Genomic DNA, 17,269 nt, shown 5'->3' with positions numbered 1-17,269 from the left:
TTTTTTTTTTTTTTTTTTTTTTTTTTTTTTAAGGATACAGGACTTTATTATGATGAATATCTCCGGCAAGTTATAGATGTCTTGGAAACTGATAAACATTTCAGGGAGAAACTCCAGACTGCTGATATAGAGGAAATAAAGGTAGGTTAAAAGAAAGGAGTTAAATCGAGGTTAATTAAATCCATAATCATGAGCCCTGTATGTTGTATTCTTTCTTCCTTTCATTCCTGGCTCTAGGTGGTGGCTGTTCTGCATTCCCSCCTTGAGGAGCTGGAAATTCAGGAAGGGATGGGTAGAAAACATTCTAAAGTGACAGATTTAAGGAGGAGATTCTGCCTTTTGTGTTTCCTTTAATCCCTCCTGTTGCTGTTGGCAGTTTGTGGCTTTTCCTCCCATGCTATCTGCTGTAACCCTTGGATTCCATTTCCAGGTTCTTGCAGTACACATTGRTGGCTGCTGCTGCCTTGCACCCTCCCTCAAGCCTAACAGCCCTCCTCGAGTGGGTGAGGCACTTTGTGCTTCTCATAGTTCTTTTGAACTCAGTTGAGAATATTTGATCAAGAAATTTRTCACTAATGTTATTAGGCATTGCTCCTTCAAGGTTATGGTTTTGCACTTTGGAGGAGCAGGATACTTAGAAATTCTCTTTTCTGAAAGCTTTTAGGATTCTTTACTGTTTCTATAACCTCAGGCATAAAAAKGTTGAATATGCTCTTTGAAAAATTTTGAGATTCTTACAATGTACAGCATTGTACAACTACAACATTGCCAGAGACTGCCACTAGTTTGCTCTCTTGCAGTTTATGTGTAATAGGAATCCTAAAGGCTACTTTCTTCYAGTGTTTATACATAACTGTTTTATTTTTTGACAGAGTGGAAAGCTAAGCAGAGARCTTGACTTAGTAAGCCATCATGTGAGAACACGGCTGGATGAACTAAAAAGACAAGAGGTAGCAAGATTAAGAATGTTAATTAAAGCTAAAATGGATTCTGTTCAAGGTAAGAATAYAGAATTTATCTAGGTGAGTTAGCAGATGGAGTTGTGTTAGAGAAATGTCAAAGTTCAGCGATGGTGCATTGTTTGTTGTCACCAATAATGACTAAGCTGAGAGTGAGTGTCCTTTCTCAGCTGGCCTGGAACCATTAAAGACCTGTCTTTATAGGAAACTGKGGAGAGAAGAAAAGCCATCTCTGCTTTATAAATAACTGAACCTGTTTCAGTGGATTTTTCAGATACTTCTAATCATTTTTCTACCGCTTATTTTTGTAATGCATCAATTCATAGATTACTTACAGAGAACTAGTAACATAGTAGGACTGTTTAAGAAAATGACACAACAGTATTTCATATCCTTAGGGGGTAGAAATGAATTTTTTTTTGTCAGTATTTTATTCTTATAAAGTTGTTTGCAAGTTTTCAAGGGGGATCCCCTGGAATTGAGTACATAATGTATCCARTTAAAATACTGGAAGAATGAGGATCTGTCTTGCAGACTAAGCTGAATTTAGATGTGGCAAATAGACYGAAGAAGTGTGCACATGAAAATAAGTGTTTATGGGGATGTTGCTCCTGTTGCACACAAGCAGTCCATTGACATCTTAGTGATATTCACAGCTAGGTGACAGCAGCTAATGATGCCTAGGTGTATAAATTGTTGTTTTATGTATTTTGAAGTTTAACAGAGTGATTACTTCTAGCCCTTTCTACTTTTGTAGATCAATGGTAACTAACAGTGTGTGCTTTAGAAAAATAATTCCCCCCAACAGCTCAGATCTTAGCATGTAAGCCTGAGATCTTACATTTGGAAACAGCTTATTGCAGTTCAGAACATTCAGATGAGTAGTACTGTGATACTGCACAGGGAGCATACTATAGCAGCAGCAGCAGCAGGCAGAGTGGTTTGACTTCCTTTTATTTGCTCTTGTAATCTTTTCACTATAACACCACTTAGTATCATGGTTTTCTATCTGATCTATAAAAAGAAAAAAAGGGCACACAAACCCCTCCTCTTTTCTTTCCTCCCAGCTGGATTAGGTTTAAAAAACCCCAAACAAGCAGATTTGAGATTATGCTCTGCATATATTCAGTCCTCATCCAGATGTGTTTTTAAACATTTTCACCCAGATCCTATGAGACTGATAAGTACAGGTCAGAAGAACGTTAAGAGTTGGGTCCCAGATCACACAGTAATGTGGCAAGAAAATWGTGTCAAATAGAACGAATCTTTCCCCTAAATATAAGAATGGACAAAAATGGGTTTGGGGCTATTTTTTTATTGTTTGCTGACTTTTCTTAAGTCTATTATTACACTTCTAAAAATGTTTCAGACATAGACAAAAACACATATATTTAAACAGAAATTATGATCTCACCAGGGAGGAATGATGGTTGAAATCTGCCCTGGCCAGTGTTTGCTGTTTTGTGATAATACAAACACAGCATTGATAGTTTGTGTAAGAGCTGTATGTTCAAAACCGTGTTTTCCGATTTTTTTTAAACAACTAAAATATTATTTGCTAAGCCATCTAGTTAAAGCTTGTCACAATTGTTTTACTTAACATATCAAAATATATACTTCTTAAAAGAATGTTGTTATACAGCATTAGTGTTCAGAAACCATAGTAACAGCTAGAAAAGCCTGTGGTAGGAATGTGTTTAGTTGTTAGTGTTAATAYGGTTGTGTATCACTCCTGTCACAAGGAACAGAAAATGTTTGTGGCTTTTAGACGCAAGACYTGACTCTCCACTGTCTTGCACTTCTCTTTTTTTTTCCCCACAAATTGGAAGTTTGAACGTCTGGTTATTTGAATATCTGGTTATTTGATGCAATTTTACACCATATTGTAYATAAATGTTTGGCCAGATATATGGCATTTGCAAAATATCCAGCGCAGTGGAAGATTTGGACTTCTCCCACTGCAGGGAAAAAGCTGCAAGTTGTTAGTTGAAATTGTGCTCTGTCAAACATTTATATAAAAGAGAATGAAATTTTMTTTTAGTTTGTGAAGCTCAAATTGATCATACTTTTCCTCACTGAAACAGAAGCTGTAATTTGTGCATGTAAAATGATTGTGTGTGCTGCAACACTGACCCATCAGAAGGGAAGTTGTGCAAATTGCCATCAAGTTTGCCAACCTCCTTCAGAAAAAGCAACATTAGAAATGTTGCTATAGTTTCCTCCAGCAGTGAAAAATTATCCAGTCCTCAGTAGCCTCAGGCACAAGCTCCCATGTGAAGGACTTCAGCTTTTTGGTTTTGCTGGATTTCAAACTGATTTTAATGTTTTACATTCTTACCTTGATTTTCCAGACACTGGTATAGATCATCAGGCTCTTCTTAAGCAATTTGAGCACCTGAACCATCAGAATCCTGACACCTTTGAACCTAAAGACTTGGATATGCTGATCAAAGCAGTGAGTGCCAGATATGAATTACTAGGGGGGGTTGGGGTTTTACTTATGCTTTTTTCTCACTGATAAAGGGAAGTCTTTTCCTATATACCAGATTTCATAAATGACATGCAGTTTTCATTTTCAGAGAAAATTTTCAGTTATCTCCATGCTCACTTGAAAACTGTTGCCAGTGTGCATTATGCAAAAGAGTCCATACATTTTGGGATGCCACCTTAATAGGACTTGCATTCATATGCCAGTACAAGCAGCTTTGGGAATAAAATACACCTTTCTGAGACCTTTTAAATTTAATACCRGTGAGATAGGGGTACATTTTTCCCAAGTGTGTTTTCTGATTTCTGTTTCTACATGATTCAGGAGTCTCACAGAATTATACAAAAAATCATCCCTAACCTATCCATATGAATTTTGGGATCTATTATATATGCATCAAGGTGGAAAAGCACAGCAGAGTAGAATTTATGATAGCAATATTAGGAACTGCTTATACTGGGCATGGCATTCAGTGTCCCTTCATTCAGATTTCGTATCTGTCACAMGTGTGGGGSTTTATTCAGTGYCTGTTTATTCAGGGGATGCAGTTAAGCTAAGCATGGTGTGGCTTTTTTCAGCTGCTAGAGAAAAACACACTTCCCAAGGGGAAAAATGACTTTCATCTCAGCTACGCTTTAGAAAGCATTGCATGTCTGACATGAGAATTTGACAGTTTTCATACTTTCAAAACAAATTGAAAGATAATTTCTGTGTAATTTTTTTACTGTTGGAAGATTTTATCTTCATTTTCTGTAAAATTTTTTTTATAAAGGTATTATAATTTTTTCTTGACATTTCTGAACATCACTTTTGGGAAAGTTCTGGTTGGCTTGGAGAAGCATATCCTCAACAGGACAGTTTTTTATTGTATTATATATTTCATTGTTTTGTCTTCTCATTTCTCACCAAGACACTGACAGGGTGTAATGGGTACTTTAGGAGATCTTTGCTTTGGAATTGTTTTTTAAAAGGTACAGTGAATCCGAAAACTAAAATGTGAATAAATGGAGAGACAGTGTAAATGTGTTACTTTGAAAAGCCCTACCAAAATATCCTTTAGTATCTTGGCCTGTATGAAAATGACACATCTTTAAAAGCTATACAAGAACTTGTCAGAAATTCTCCTCTCACATCCTTTCCCTCCGTTTAACTGTTAAGGGTTTTTTTATTTAATCTGTATTAAGCTGCTGCAAACTCCCATCATTAATGAAGGCACTTTTGTCTTTAAACTGTACGACAAGCTACAAATGTTCTTATTCTGAAATGATCAAGGATTTAATGGTACTATTAGTATAGGACTTGATTAACTTGAGTTCATTTATTACTCAGTGATGAGAAAGGACACCTTGATGCCTTCTTACAGCACCGTGTAATTGCGAAAATTGTCCAGCAGATGAACCCTTACAAATTAATTTCTGTGAAAATGACAAAGGGAGGAGAGATGTTTCTGCATCACTGTCATGTGAAAGGAACCCCCCAGCCAGTCTGCCCATGGATCTGAACAATACAGTGTTTTTGATGTCAGACTATGTTACATAATCATATGTCTGCATATATCTGTATTTTTAGGCTACAAGTGACCTGGAAAACTATGATAAGACTCGCCATGAGGAGTTTAAGAAATATGAGATGATGAAAGAACAYGAAAGGAGAGAGTATTTAAAAACACTGGATGAAGAAAAGAGGAAGCGAGAAGAATCCAAATTTGAGGAGATGAAGAAAAAACATGGAGATCACCCTAAAGTTCACCATCCTGTAAGGCCACAGGCTGTTCTTATGTGCCTGAMTGTGAGCTTTCCTTTCCAGAGAGAAAAACTAGTACACAGAAGAGTGTATTTTGTTTGTTCTCATCATTTTCCTCCTCTCACTGACATGGGAGCAGRGAGTGGGCACAGTTCTGATACAAACCCTACTGTATAAACCCCCATTTTTTCTGTACAAGTGTGTTAATTGCTGCCAGAATTCTTACTTAACAAAGGCACTGAAACTCATGAGGAAGGAGCCAGACCAGTTTTCAGAACTGTAGGTATGCCTTCATGGTATGCCTGGCCTGCAAGGAATTACATCACAGTATAACTTGCTCTAGGAAAGGCAAAATAATTCAGCCTCCTTCAGCTATTGTTTCTGGATGAAACAATAATCAGTGTGGCCATGACTGATTATTACAGGTGCTCCTTTCCACAGAATATGCATTTCCTTGACACTCCCTTTCCCTGGACCTYTGTGTTTAATAAAAGTATTAGACCTGACCAAAAGGGAATGAAAGAAAATTCCACTGATTCCATTTACCGCATGATTAATCATCAAAGAAAGCCTTTCAGAGAAACCATAATGCAAAGGTAATGCAAGAAAACTACACCAAATTGTCTTTTGAATAGTTATTTTTTGTAACCAATCTACAGGGAAGCAAAGATCAACTGAAAGAGGTGTGGGAAGAAGCAGATGGACTAGATCCTAATGAATTTGACCCCAAAACATTTTTCAAATTGCACGGTAAGAGGTTTAGTTTTAAGCTAATGGACAAGTGAAGTGACTTTCTATTACATTCTGTYGAGGACAAGTTTGTCATATGTCAGGATGAAGTCTTACACCTCAAGCAACTTAGGTGAATCTGAAAATAATACAGAGGAGAAAATATTTGTTACTGTTTGTAAATTTTATGCAATGTTTTAAATGGAGTTTTAAATCTAAAAACATTTAGAATTTTGTTTAACTACTCCTGAAGTCATACAGGCAAAAACCAGTAGTGATTCRTTAGGAAGTATGGGTACTTAGAGGGCTGTCCATGTCTTTGCTTACACAGTATGTACTGGGAATAAACCTTCAGAGGTGTGTGTAGGGGCAAAAACTGCTTTCTCATCATCTCTGCAGATAAGTACCAGACACCCCTAATCTTTGGAATTGTCATAGAAGGGCCAAGCCTCTTCAGAAGYTGCAAGATTGCCTTGATAAAACAAAAACCCTGTAATCCTGCCTCTAGATTTCTGAGGAATGGGCAGCTAGAAACAATAAGTAGAAACAGTAGCAGAGATAAGAATGGATCTCAATTAACATTTTGCTTTAAATGTAATTGTCACCATGTAACCTTATATTCTGATATTGTTACATACTTCATCATAAAGTACTCCTAAGTAGATCCTGCCTGGCACTAAGCTACAAAGGGTTGAACAGTACCTAGAGTTTGACTAATCTCAAAGATGATGATTTAGATGAAGAAAAGTGTTCTAGCTTGAGTGTAAACTTTTATCTCTATATATAGAATATATAAGTATGTATTACAGAATCATAGAATGGTTTGGGTCTGAAAAGACCTTAAAGATTGTCTAGTTCTAGTTACCAAATCTTACCTCTTCTTTTCTAGAAACAGATTTTGAAAGATGGCATTCTGAAATTTTTAGGTAGCTTGTTTGYGCAAAATCTACCAAAACAGAAACAGTTAAAATCACCTGTTGACTTGGAGCTTAGTATGTAAAAATTTTGACGCAATTACACAAARATATTGACTAATAATTTGAAGTAGACATTCTCTTTCCATTCAGAGGTAGYGTAACAATATTCAGAGCACAATGTWGAATAAAAGCTGGATCATTAATTACCAAGTATTCTCCTCTCTGCATTTGTCATGAAAAGTAATTTTTTACACTTATCTCAAGTGCTGCATATTTATATAGATGTTCATGCACTTTTTTTAAAATTCATATTGTTAGTTTAAGTTTTTCTGCAGAATTTTGTTGCTCCTGAGTCTAATTACAAATTTAGTGGTTAAAYGGGGACAACTTGTTCTCAGCAATATTTTTTGGCAGTTACACTCAGTGCAATCCTGTGGTGACCTATTTCAGTTTCCTAATCTAAGAAGTAGAGAAATTGCTCCAGACTTGTCCAGCCAACCCAAGGTGGCAACACACTCCAGCTAATGTCTGATAAAAACCTAAACAGAAGAAACAACCTATGYAACCTACTTCTTGTTAACTGAGATGTGTACACTGATCCTTACTTAACTCTTGTGGATTTATTACATGCATGACTTTCTATATGTACTCAACTTGTATTTTTAAAACTTTTTTGTAGATGTCAATAATGATGGTTTCCTGGATGAGCAAGAATTAGAAGCTCTATTTACTAAAGAGGTAAAAAAAAAATCAGAAGCTAAACTTCTTTCATTAAATGGGATGTCTGTGTTTTTCCCAAGTGTATTTGGGGGCTTTGAACTACAAAATAGAGTACTCATGCTGAGTTTCATGYAGCCTTAATATTTCTGCTGAAGTGYAAAACTTACCAACTGGCAAAATAAAGTTAAAGTGTAGGAGTCAGACATCAGAGATCTAGTGCTCTTGCATTGTTCAGGAGATTTTATAACTAATTTGCAGGAGAGGTATTGCCTGGATGAATTGCAATGCAGGGATCTGCTCTCCTGCTCTGCCTAGATGCAGTCTGGTAGAGGTTTTGAGGCTCTAAAGCTGGGCACCTGTGCTCACTGTTTATCAACGAGTGCTATGAGGAAGAGGGTGACACTGGTGTGACTTGGCTCAGGGACAGCACTGTGGAAGTGGCTACACAAATTTTATGTATTTTGTATCTGGTTAGTTTGAAGCTGATGTGCATCTGATAAAGTAGTCAGGCTCTTGGTTTCTTTAAGCCTTGGTTGTCTCTGAAAATGCGACTGTGTACAATAATTTGCCATAATCCCCTTCACCACAGTGAAGATACAGTGCAGTTTTTTGACAGATGTCTTACTGTTTTACARTTTTGTAGCTTAAAAACTAATAGCCTGGAGCCTTAAAATTACCTATGGCTAAGCAAGTGAAGCTCAATGCCTGAGAAAGCCAAAAAGAAGCAAATAAGTATGAACTCTCTAGAAAGGCATTGTGCAAGAAGAGAAGTGAACCATTAAATTTGGCACTGAATTTGTCTTGTGATATCCTGAATGCTTATGGGGTCAGCTGCATGCCCTGGTGAAAAAGCCACACTCTCCCATTCCAGAAACCTCTGGAACCTCTGCCTGCTTTGAATCAAATATAAGATCAGACTGTGCACACTGAGGTCAACTTTACTGTAACATCCACAGCACTGAATTGTAACAGACCACATGAATTAACTGAAAACTTCTTTCTTAGGAAAGAAAGGCTCACTTGTTTGCTTAAATACTATGCTGAAAGAGGAAAATTGCACACACACAGTAACGTCTCACACTACTTTTCCACATACCCTCTGCCATTTGAACGAGTAGCCTTTTCTTCAAACTAACACGTACTAATTTTAAATTTCAGTTAGAAAAAGTTTATGATCCCAAGAATGAAGAGGATGACATGGTTGAAATGGAAGAAGAAAGGCTGCGAATGAGAGAACATGTAATGAATGAGGTGGGGCTGATGTTCATTATAGCTAATTGCCTTCTGTGTTCAAAAAATACAGTTCTCCTAGCATGRAGTGTTGTCCAAGTGCAGTAGAAAGGGATGGTCTGTCACAATGAATGCTGCTTGTGCCGGGATTCATATGAAGTTACAGTTCTCCAGTCCTCTCCCTGTATTCTGATGCAATGCCTGCTGACTAGTTTTTATCTTAGAGATTCCAGAGAAGGAATTGTGCTATAGCCTCTGTTGTTTGCAGTTACTGAGATTCAACAGAAATTTCCTTGTGTGTTAGCCAAGGAAGACTCTAAATGTGCTTTGACACTTGGCAAATGGGTAAGATTTAGGTGTGAGAAGAGAGARTAGAGCAATCTAGCTCATCTCTGTCCCTTTAAAAGGGGACTCAGAGCTCAAGGTGTCACCTGTGACAGTGAATACCTTCACTGGGTCTGACAGGTTTTCAGCTCAGGAGATACAGGAATGGAAAGGAGATGTTTTGAACCACTGTGTTTTCTACTCATAAGATATCTGTATTCAACTGTATTCCTTAAACCTGAGGAACAGAGCAAGGCTGGTCATCTATTAGTCATAAAGGGAAACATTTCCTCCCTTCCCCTTGAAAAATTCTGACACAATTCAGTTGGGTGAGATTTTTGTTTCTTAAAACCTCCTCCTCCAACAGTGGAGATAATTTTGTAACTGTGACTCAGAGTAGTTACCAGAAAGCTACAAAACATTTTTTTCAAAAAAAAATCATACATTCCACTATTAGTTTTGGGACTGTGAACACAAGTTTTTCCAATAAAGCCAATAAATTTTGAAGTGAAATGTCAGGATTTTCTTTTTTAGTTCTATTTTTGTTAAAACTACATAAGCTTGTGAGAGAAGTGTTCAGAAATTGTTTGGGGCACACCCTTGAAAACAGGACATTTAAAAAATTTTAAATGGTTATATTTGAAGATATTTGATTGAAGTTAAACATTAACTCTACCAAAACCTGTTCTTAATTTTTTGCTTCAAATAGGTTGACATCAACAAAGACCGGCTAGTGACTTTGGATGAGTTCCTGCGAGCTACAGAGAAAAAGGAATTTTTGGAGCCAGATAGCTGGGAGGTAATGAAAATGTGTTCCAAGTACAACATACAGTACCATTACCAGCACTTGGACCAGGAAAACAAACGGCATGTCTGTGACCTTTGGGTTTTTTTCAGCTCTGCTTTGGTATGTGTGTCGTTAAGCCCCTCAGCTAAACGTAACATTCAGCTGTGGCAGCCTAATGTAATGCAGATGTGAGCTCCTCCGGCCTCACACCAACGGAAAAGGTCTGGCGCCACCCCGGGGATTCGGGAGGAGCTTTTCACACGTGCTTTTCAAATGGAAATGGACATTCTGTTTATGAATCACTTCAAAGGGAAGTTAAGRGCTTGGCTGGAAGAAAGAGGATATTTTTCTCCTACGTCTAAAGCTGTAGTAGAGTTTTGTTGAGAAAAGAGCTGAGAAATGACTGTTTTCATTGAGAGCACACAGGGTCATGTCTGGGTATTTTGTTCTGAGGGATTTTTAGTGAACTGTGCAAGAATTTCAATAATAAGAAATACACATGCTTTCCTGGCTCAGTATTCACACTTTTATTTTCTTACAGACACTGGATCAACAGCAGCTGTTCACTGAGGATGAGCTGAAGGAATTTGAAAATCACATTTCCCAGCAGGAAGATGAACTTAGAAAGAAGGCAGAAGAACTTCAGAAACAGAAGGAGGAGCTACAGAGGCAGCACGACCAGCTTCAGGCTCAGAAACAAGAGCTTCAGCAGGTACATGTACAAGGACAGAATAGATTTGKTTTTTTTCCCTTTACTCTGTCCTTACATGTGCAATGGCTCTTTACAATTCCCAGCTCTGAAGATTTACCTTGATTKCTCATATGAGTCCCAGCTGAATTCTAAACTAATGGTACCACAGCAAAACACGGTCTGGTGTTCAGAATTAAAGCAAGTATACCCACTAAGGAAGACTTTACATAACTGCAAAATTTGGTTTAGGAGTATTCTTTTATGTCATGTCTGAGAAARCTGCCAGATTCAAGTTTTATACTGTTCTATTTTATTTTTCACCAGGTTGTAAAACAGATGGAACAAAAGAAACTACAACAAGGAAATCCTCCTGCAGGACCAGGTGGAGAACTGAAAATCCAACCCCGTATGTGTCTTTCTGTATAGATACACAATCTTTAAAATAAGATCTGCAATGTAAAAGTCATTACCTCCATATTTTCTGTTAAAATTATTAACTTAATGCAGCTTTAATGACCTCTGGAGAGAGGTTCACTAACCTGTCTTTTTAAGAGGGAAATACGTAAATCTTCTAAGTATTCCTGAAATTCCACTGCTTTGAAGTCCATAGTAAGAAACCAGAGTCCTAACACAAGGCATCAAATGGGCAGAGAAGGATTGTGTTGTAGCTGTTAGACTAAAATATTGAGATCTAGGGTATCCAGGATTTCTGAGCATCCAAAGAAGACCAGGGACCTAGAAAAGACCAGGTCTGTCCCATGAACTATGGCTGCATTCTCAGGCTGCAGAACAAATCCAAGCATTTAAATCCTCAGTGGAAAATTTACCAGCAGCTGGATGCAATAGGACAAGACAAGTTAGGCTTGGACAGTATGAATGACCAATTGCTTCAATACCCTCAGAGGGAAGAAGTGACATAATAGATCTCTGCATTTGATTAGTGGCAACAAAACAGATATRTATTGGCACTTCTTATCCAGAGCAGATTGCCCAGGTTCCCTTTGTGATTTAAAGGGGCTCTGCTGCTCCCTGTATCCTAAATTAGCTTTTCCTTCCTCTCTAAAAAGGTATTGGCTTCCCTGTTCATGTGCTGACATCATTAGAGAAGCTCTGGAACATCTTGACATTGATCTCAAATACAGGCTTCAGATCTATCTGGGCAGCYTTTTGAATACTGGGGGCTCCTAACTGCTCCTGCAGGGCCAACAGCAGGGTTTCAAAACTCAAGTGCTGTGTTCAGTGATTGCAGCTTACTTTCTTGGGCACCCTGAAATTCTGCCTACTCTGTTTTGTGAAGGGAAATGATAAAATTTCAGAATCAATTTAATTCTGTATTATATTTGCTTTGAAACTGCCTATGAGTAATTTCATTTTATGATCCTTCATTCCAAGAGCCTAAATTCCCCTAACTATCAGTATAACCATGGTGTGTAATTGCAGAATGATGCATCTTTTGAGGATATTACATCTTCTGCCAATATTGTAACAGATGCTATTCTTAACACATGTATTACTTTATGAAAAATCTTTCTACAATGTCATTAATCAGGTGCCATGAGAATTCATTATATTAGCCAGAACTGGTCACTACTCATTCACTGAATCAATAGTACCCAAGTAGACACTATTTAAAATCTATAGACCACTGGAGCTACTAAGAGTGATTTATGGAAAAAAACCTATAAATGCAACTGCACATTCGGAAATCTTCATCAAACTATGAAAATTAGTATTATTCAAATGTAGGCAAAGGGAGAACATTGTAAGTACTGATGCAGGGAGGAGTAACATACAAGCAAGTTGTTAATTATTTCTTCTTCAGCCTTTCCATACTGAGATTAAAGGTCTCATAAAAACATGATATATTTCAGAAAGAACAATATTATTTGAGAATATTTCATAGACAGCAGAAACAACTTGTAGTCTAAGAGATAACACTGACTCATTGGGTAATCTCAATCCAATTTCATTGTTAGGCATACAAAAAAATCCTGATTCTACCTATAAACCAGAAAATAGAAGGTTTTCTTTGGGTATCCCTATGCTAGAAACTTCCACTGAGAGAATTTTCACATTGGGGCAGTGTATTGAGACGTTACAAATGGTTCTCTTCTTGTTTTGCAGCTGGTGAACACAAAGTTGGAGATGCACCAAAACACCCAGCAGCAGGTGACCAGCCTTTGCCACCAGGACACGTCCAAGAACCAGCTGTCAGAACTGATGGCATTCACCCTTAACCACTTGTGCCTCAACTTTATAGCATCTTTATTATTTGGGGTGGGGAAGGGGTGGGAGGGGTGGGGGGACAGGAAATCAGAGTGAAACATGAACTCTCCACTTTCTTCTTCAGACTGTAAAATCATTGGGAATGTTAGAGATGAAGTATCAGTCAGATTTGATTTATAARTTAAATGAATTTTCTCTCCAATGCATCAGTAAGTAACACAAGGAGATCATGTAGAGGCTATAATAGAGGAGGAGATTAAGGAAACCATCTATACTGAAGATTTTTATGGCCAGGGGTCTCTGAGCTATTGAACTCTTCTCTTACAAAGAGGGAGGGGATGTCTGCCATASTGTGTTTAGGCATGAATCAGAATGTTCTCAGAGAGGAAGCAGGGAACAGGCCTGAGTGTTAAGTTAGGTCTAGTTTGATGTAGAAACTCTTTCCAGAAATGCTGAAAAGCAAAAGATAGGGAAACAAAGACCATAGATAAAGGCCTATTTCCAGCACTACCMTTTCTTCTTTGAGACCAAATAAAAATCAAACTTATTAATCACAGAAAATTTGCACTTTCTAAAATTTAAACACAGCAAAGAATTATGTGGAACAGTGAGTATTTTTCATGTTTACAGAAACCTAAGAATTTCACTGAAAGCCTTCAAAAGGAATACTGTACTTGTTGTGTATTGATCTGAACCGTCCTCCTTGTTGAGATTAATTCTGTGTAGCAGTTGAAAGCTCAACTGGCCCTTGGGACAGTACTTTTGTCCCTGTTTCTTTCATCAGATGCCAGCTGATCTCAAAATTTTGCATGTTATTAAGTAAGCTTTTTATGTTGATGGAAATATTGTGCAAAACAGAACAAGACTCATTGTCTTTTCTGTGCAGATTATCCTACCTCCTACAATAAAACCAGATTTTTCAAATTGCACCATGTGCTCCAGAGAGCTCTTCTCAGACATGAATCTGGGATTTGTTAAGGGTCTCACTGTTGACTCCTAGGAGTCTTTCAGCAGTTGGTCTAAAGCTATGAAGTGTCCTAAATCAGGGGTGCTACTTGATTGTATTATTTTGGTAATGAACCAGGATAGGTCCCTAGTATTGCAAGCCAAGGTTTTACAACAGTAAGTTGATTTTCATGCCAGTTWTACTATAATGCTCAAAAGTTGTGCCAGTGTCCCTGCTTCTCATTCATTTCAAACTGAAACTATCCTAAAGTATAAACCCTGTGTGGATTTCCTTGTTTGCTTAGGTTTTTGTGGTTGTTTTTGTTTGTTTGTTTTTTAAACATGGATTGTTCTGAGTGTATAATGCAGGTTTTRAACGGATACACACACCTCTGCTGGCATCCTTTACATTTCCTTCCTGTTCTGTGGCTAACTGCTGATGGTGGCATTAAAAGAGATATTTTGGGGCTTGAGCAAAGAAACAGAAGCACGYTTCTGTTAGAGAAAGATGTTCCTTTCAGAATAAGACTTGAATATTTTAGGCAAACCCAAAAAAAACCCCAGAAGACAGTTGCTAACATTTTGTATTGACATTTAGGAAATTTCTCACTCTAAAGTACATTGATTGATGGAAGTCAGGCACATTCCTTCCATGCTCAAGGCTTCTTTCATCAGACCTGGGCATATTCATGTTCTCCACACAATGTAGCAGAACTCAGTGCCAGAAYAGATTAGGTTTTCTTATCTATTTTATCTCATAAGTTGTCATGTTGCATTTCYGTCATTTATACCACTCAATTTGACTTACTTTACTTTTTTTTCCCCCCATTCTTTATGCAAGTAGATGATACTTTTAGTTTGCAAAACCARTGTCTCCACTCTTTGTCATTTCTATGCAATTCTAACAACAGTTTGATTTTGTCTTTGTCTGGAGACTCAAATACCTTTCAACAGCCTCATCTGTTTGCAAAGAGGCCCAGACATAGCTACAGCTACAGCTACATAAATTTTCTCTGTGCACAGCCCTGGCTTTGGGGTTGTGGCCTGATAATGGGTAACAGGGTGAGGAGGGAAGCAAAGAGGGATTTATTAAAATGTTGTGGTAAAGGTGAGGGGAAATTTTATTGTGTTTTCCCCATCCCATATGAAAGTTTATAGAGGACAAGKGATAGAGCCACAGATGTTTGTAGAGATTCAAGGACTGAAACCTTCCGTGTGAAAGTGTTTCTGCCATACAAATCATTCCTTCAGGCTCCTTCTGCCTCCTAACAAATGCCATTGTATGTCAAAACGCCTTTGCAATGTAATGCTCAAACTTCAGCTTTGGAGCAGCTTCTTACATTTGTTTGTAAGGTCCTGACTCTGCTGTTGGCGATTGGCCCCCTTATCCCATTTACTTGGAAAATAATTGTAAAAAATTGTAAAGAATTGTAAAGATTTGTTGCAACTTGGGAAGTAGAAAGATATAATCACAGATAAATAAGGGACTGGAATATCATGGGCACAAGTGCTTATGCCTGTATTCTGCTTTTCACTTAGGAGGTGATTACAACAAAAACTGTCTAACTTTATACAGACACCAGTTCTACCACGATGCAGAGATTCAGTTTTGTACTTGGCTGGGATTTTGGTAGGAGGATGAAGGGGTAAAATTTGGTTAATGTTGTACAAATTTAATCTCTGGTGCAATATATGTAAAAAACAAGCCCCACTCTGTACTTTGTATAGAATAGTTTTTAACTGGATTAAACTGAAACTCAGCACAGTGACATGTTTAGTGTTTTATTTTCAGTGGGGTGGTCAAGAGCTGGGTTTGTATTCATAGAATCATAGGCCTGGGTTGGACGGGACCTTAAAGATCTCATTCCAAGCCCCCTGCCATGGGCAGGGACACCTTTCCCAATGCTGCTCAGAGCCTCATCCAACCTGGCCTTGAACATTTCTAGCAGCRGGGCATCCCCAGCTTCTCTGGGGAACYTGTTCCAATGCCTCACCATCCTCACAGTAAATAGTTTCTTCCCAATATCTAATATCTAACCTAATATCTAATTAATSCTGCCCTTTAGTTTGAATCCACCCCCCCTGTCCTGTCACTACATGTCCTTGCAAAAAGTSTCTCTCCATCTTACTCATAGGCTCMCAGGTGACCCTGAAGCCTTTTCCTTAGGAGTCCTTCCTGTTTGCCCTCCTCTTCTTGCTTTCTGGAAAGATGTGAATTTAAAATAAGATGTAAGAGATCTTGTGTTCCTCCCTGGCACCAGCTGCCTCACTGCAGTAGTTATTCACTAATTAGGTACTTGAATGCTCCATTCTCTATATTCATAAAAATACAAAACAAACTAATTAAAATCCTACTGTGCCACAGCATTGCAAACTCTTAATGCCACCCCACACTTGCCTGATTTGTTCACATTCARAACAGAAATCCCAAGGGAGGTGAAGCACCCGTGGGCTTAGTAACACATTTTTCTATAGATTGCATTCTATGCTCGAGATTTTGCATTCATGGCCAGGTGTTGGCCACTTGAGGATGTGAGAACAGCTGGGGCAAGGTGTCTCTTGACATCCACAGGATGTGATGCCATATCTAGCCACGTTAGAATTTTCCATCTTGTAAATTTATCTGGATGAGGAAAAATATGATGGGTTGTGGCGTTTTATAAAGAAATGAAGCTTTGAACTAGGGCTTGTCCTTTGGTGATTTGTGCAAAACTARGTAACAGATGCAGATGCCAAGAGCTGTCCCTAAGGTTGGTCCCAGTTGTACCAAGACCGTGAAATGAGAGTTCTATCTGAAAACAGCAATACTGACTATTGGTCAGTTACTTTTCTAAAAGTGAATTGTTTATTTTTACATAGTGAGAAAAGAGGGAATGAATTTGGGTGCTATTATTTATGCATCCACAGCCAGCAAATATCAAAACCATCTATGTTTACCCTAATGTTACCTTAAAAGCTACACTTGCCAGAATCAGGTTGTAGCCAAGAGTAAGGCTTTATAATTATACTATCAAAAAACTGTGCTAAATGACACCCTACCTTGCTTGTGTGGTAAAGTACAKTATCAGTGAGGTAAAATAATTGGTTCAGAGATAACCTAGTTTGTAAACGTGGTGTGTTTTTTGGTGACAAAGGCAGGGATAGAGCAGCACTAGAGCATTGACCTCTCCATTCTTGGCCCCTTTTCCATCAATTCAAGCTGCTGTTAGTCTGAGTGGCTGCACAGCGATTGCTGCTCCGTCTCCGTGCAAACAATTTGTGTTTACTCAAACGTGTATTTCCTTAAACACATAACAGCTCCCAGCTGGGATCTCCCGAGAAGCTGATCACTGAGCCATTTCTGTGYTGGAGAAGGTGTCAGTGCCTACAGTGCACAGCTTCCCCTCCTGTATCTCATTTCACACCCTCTCGCTATCTTATCACTGCTGTTAATAATACATGGAGAAGGCTTCCATTTTTGTGCTGCCTGTCACTGRGGACAGTGGAAAATGTGGGAAGAGGCACAGCAGC

The 17,269-nt window shown here is 38.2% G+C and overlaps 1 protein-coding gene across 2 annotated transcripts in view; it reads left to right on the top strand.

The window, feature by feature from the left end:
- NUCB2 (nucleobindin 2) overlaps positions 1-13,743 on the top strand; it is a 24,874-nt gene extending 11,131 nt beyond the window's left edge. For both annotated transcript variants that reach the window (XM_057369283.1, XM_057369284.1), the window contains 11 exons: positions 34-141; positions 873-999; positions 3,311-3,414; positions 5,017-5,202; positions 5,850-5,940; positions 7,516-7,574; positions 8,715-8,807; positions 9,820-9,909; positions 10,439-10,609; positions 10,913-10,994; positions 12,713-13,743. In XM_057369283.1, coding sequence (XP_057225266.1) covers positions 34-141; positions 873-999; positions 3,311-3,414; positions 5,017-5,202; positions 5,850-5,940; positions 7,516-7,574; positions 8,715-8,807; positions 9,820-9,909; positions 10,439-10,609; positions 10,913-10,994; positions 12,713-12,825 — 1,224 coding nt within the window. In that variant the 3' untranslated portion in view covers positions 12,826-13,743. The remainder of the gene's footprint in view (positions 1-33; positions 142-872; positions 1,000-3,310; positions 3,415-5,016; positions 5,203-5,849; positions 5,941-7,515; positions 7,575-8,714; positions 8,808-9,819; positions 9,910-10,438; positions 10,610-10,912; positions 10,995-12,712) is intronic.
- Positions 13,744-17,269: the final 3,526 nt, after the last annotated feature.

Source organism: Malurus melanocephalus, unplaced genomic scaffold, assembly GCF_030028575.1.
Source record: "Malurus melanocephalus ecotype Western Australia unplaced genomic scaffold, MMel_1.1 scaffold_106, whole genome shotgun sequence".
Taxonomy (NCBI): Eukaryota; Metazoa; Chordata; class Aves; order Passeriformes; family Maluridae; genus Malurus; species Malurus melanocephalus.
Note: the sequence above shows the minus strand (reverse complement) of the source record. Positions and strands in the feature narration are given on the sequence as shown.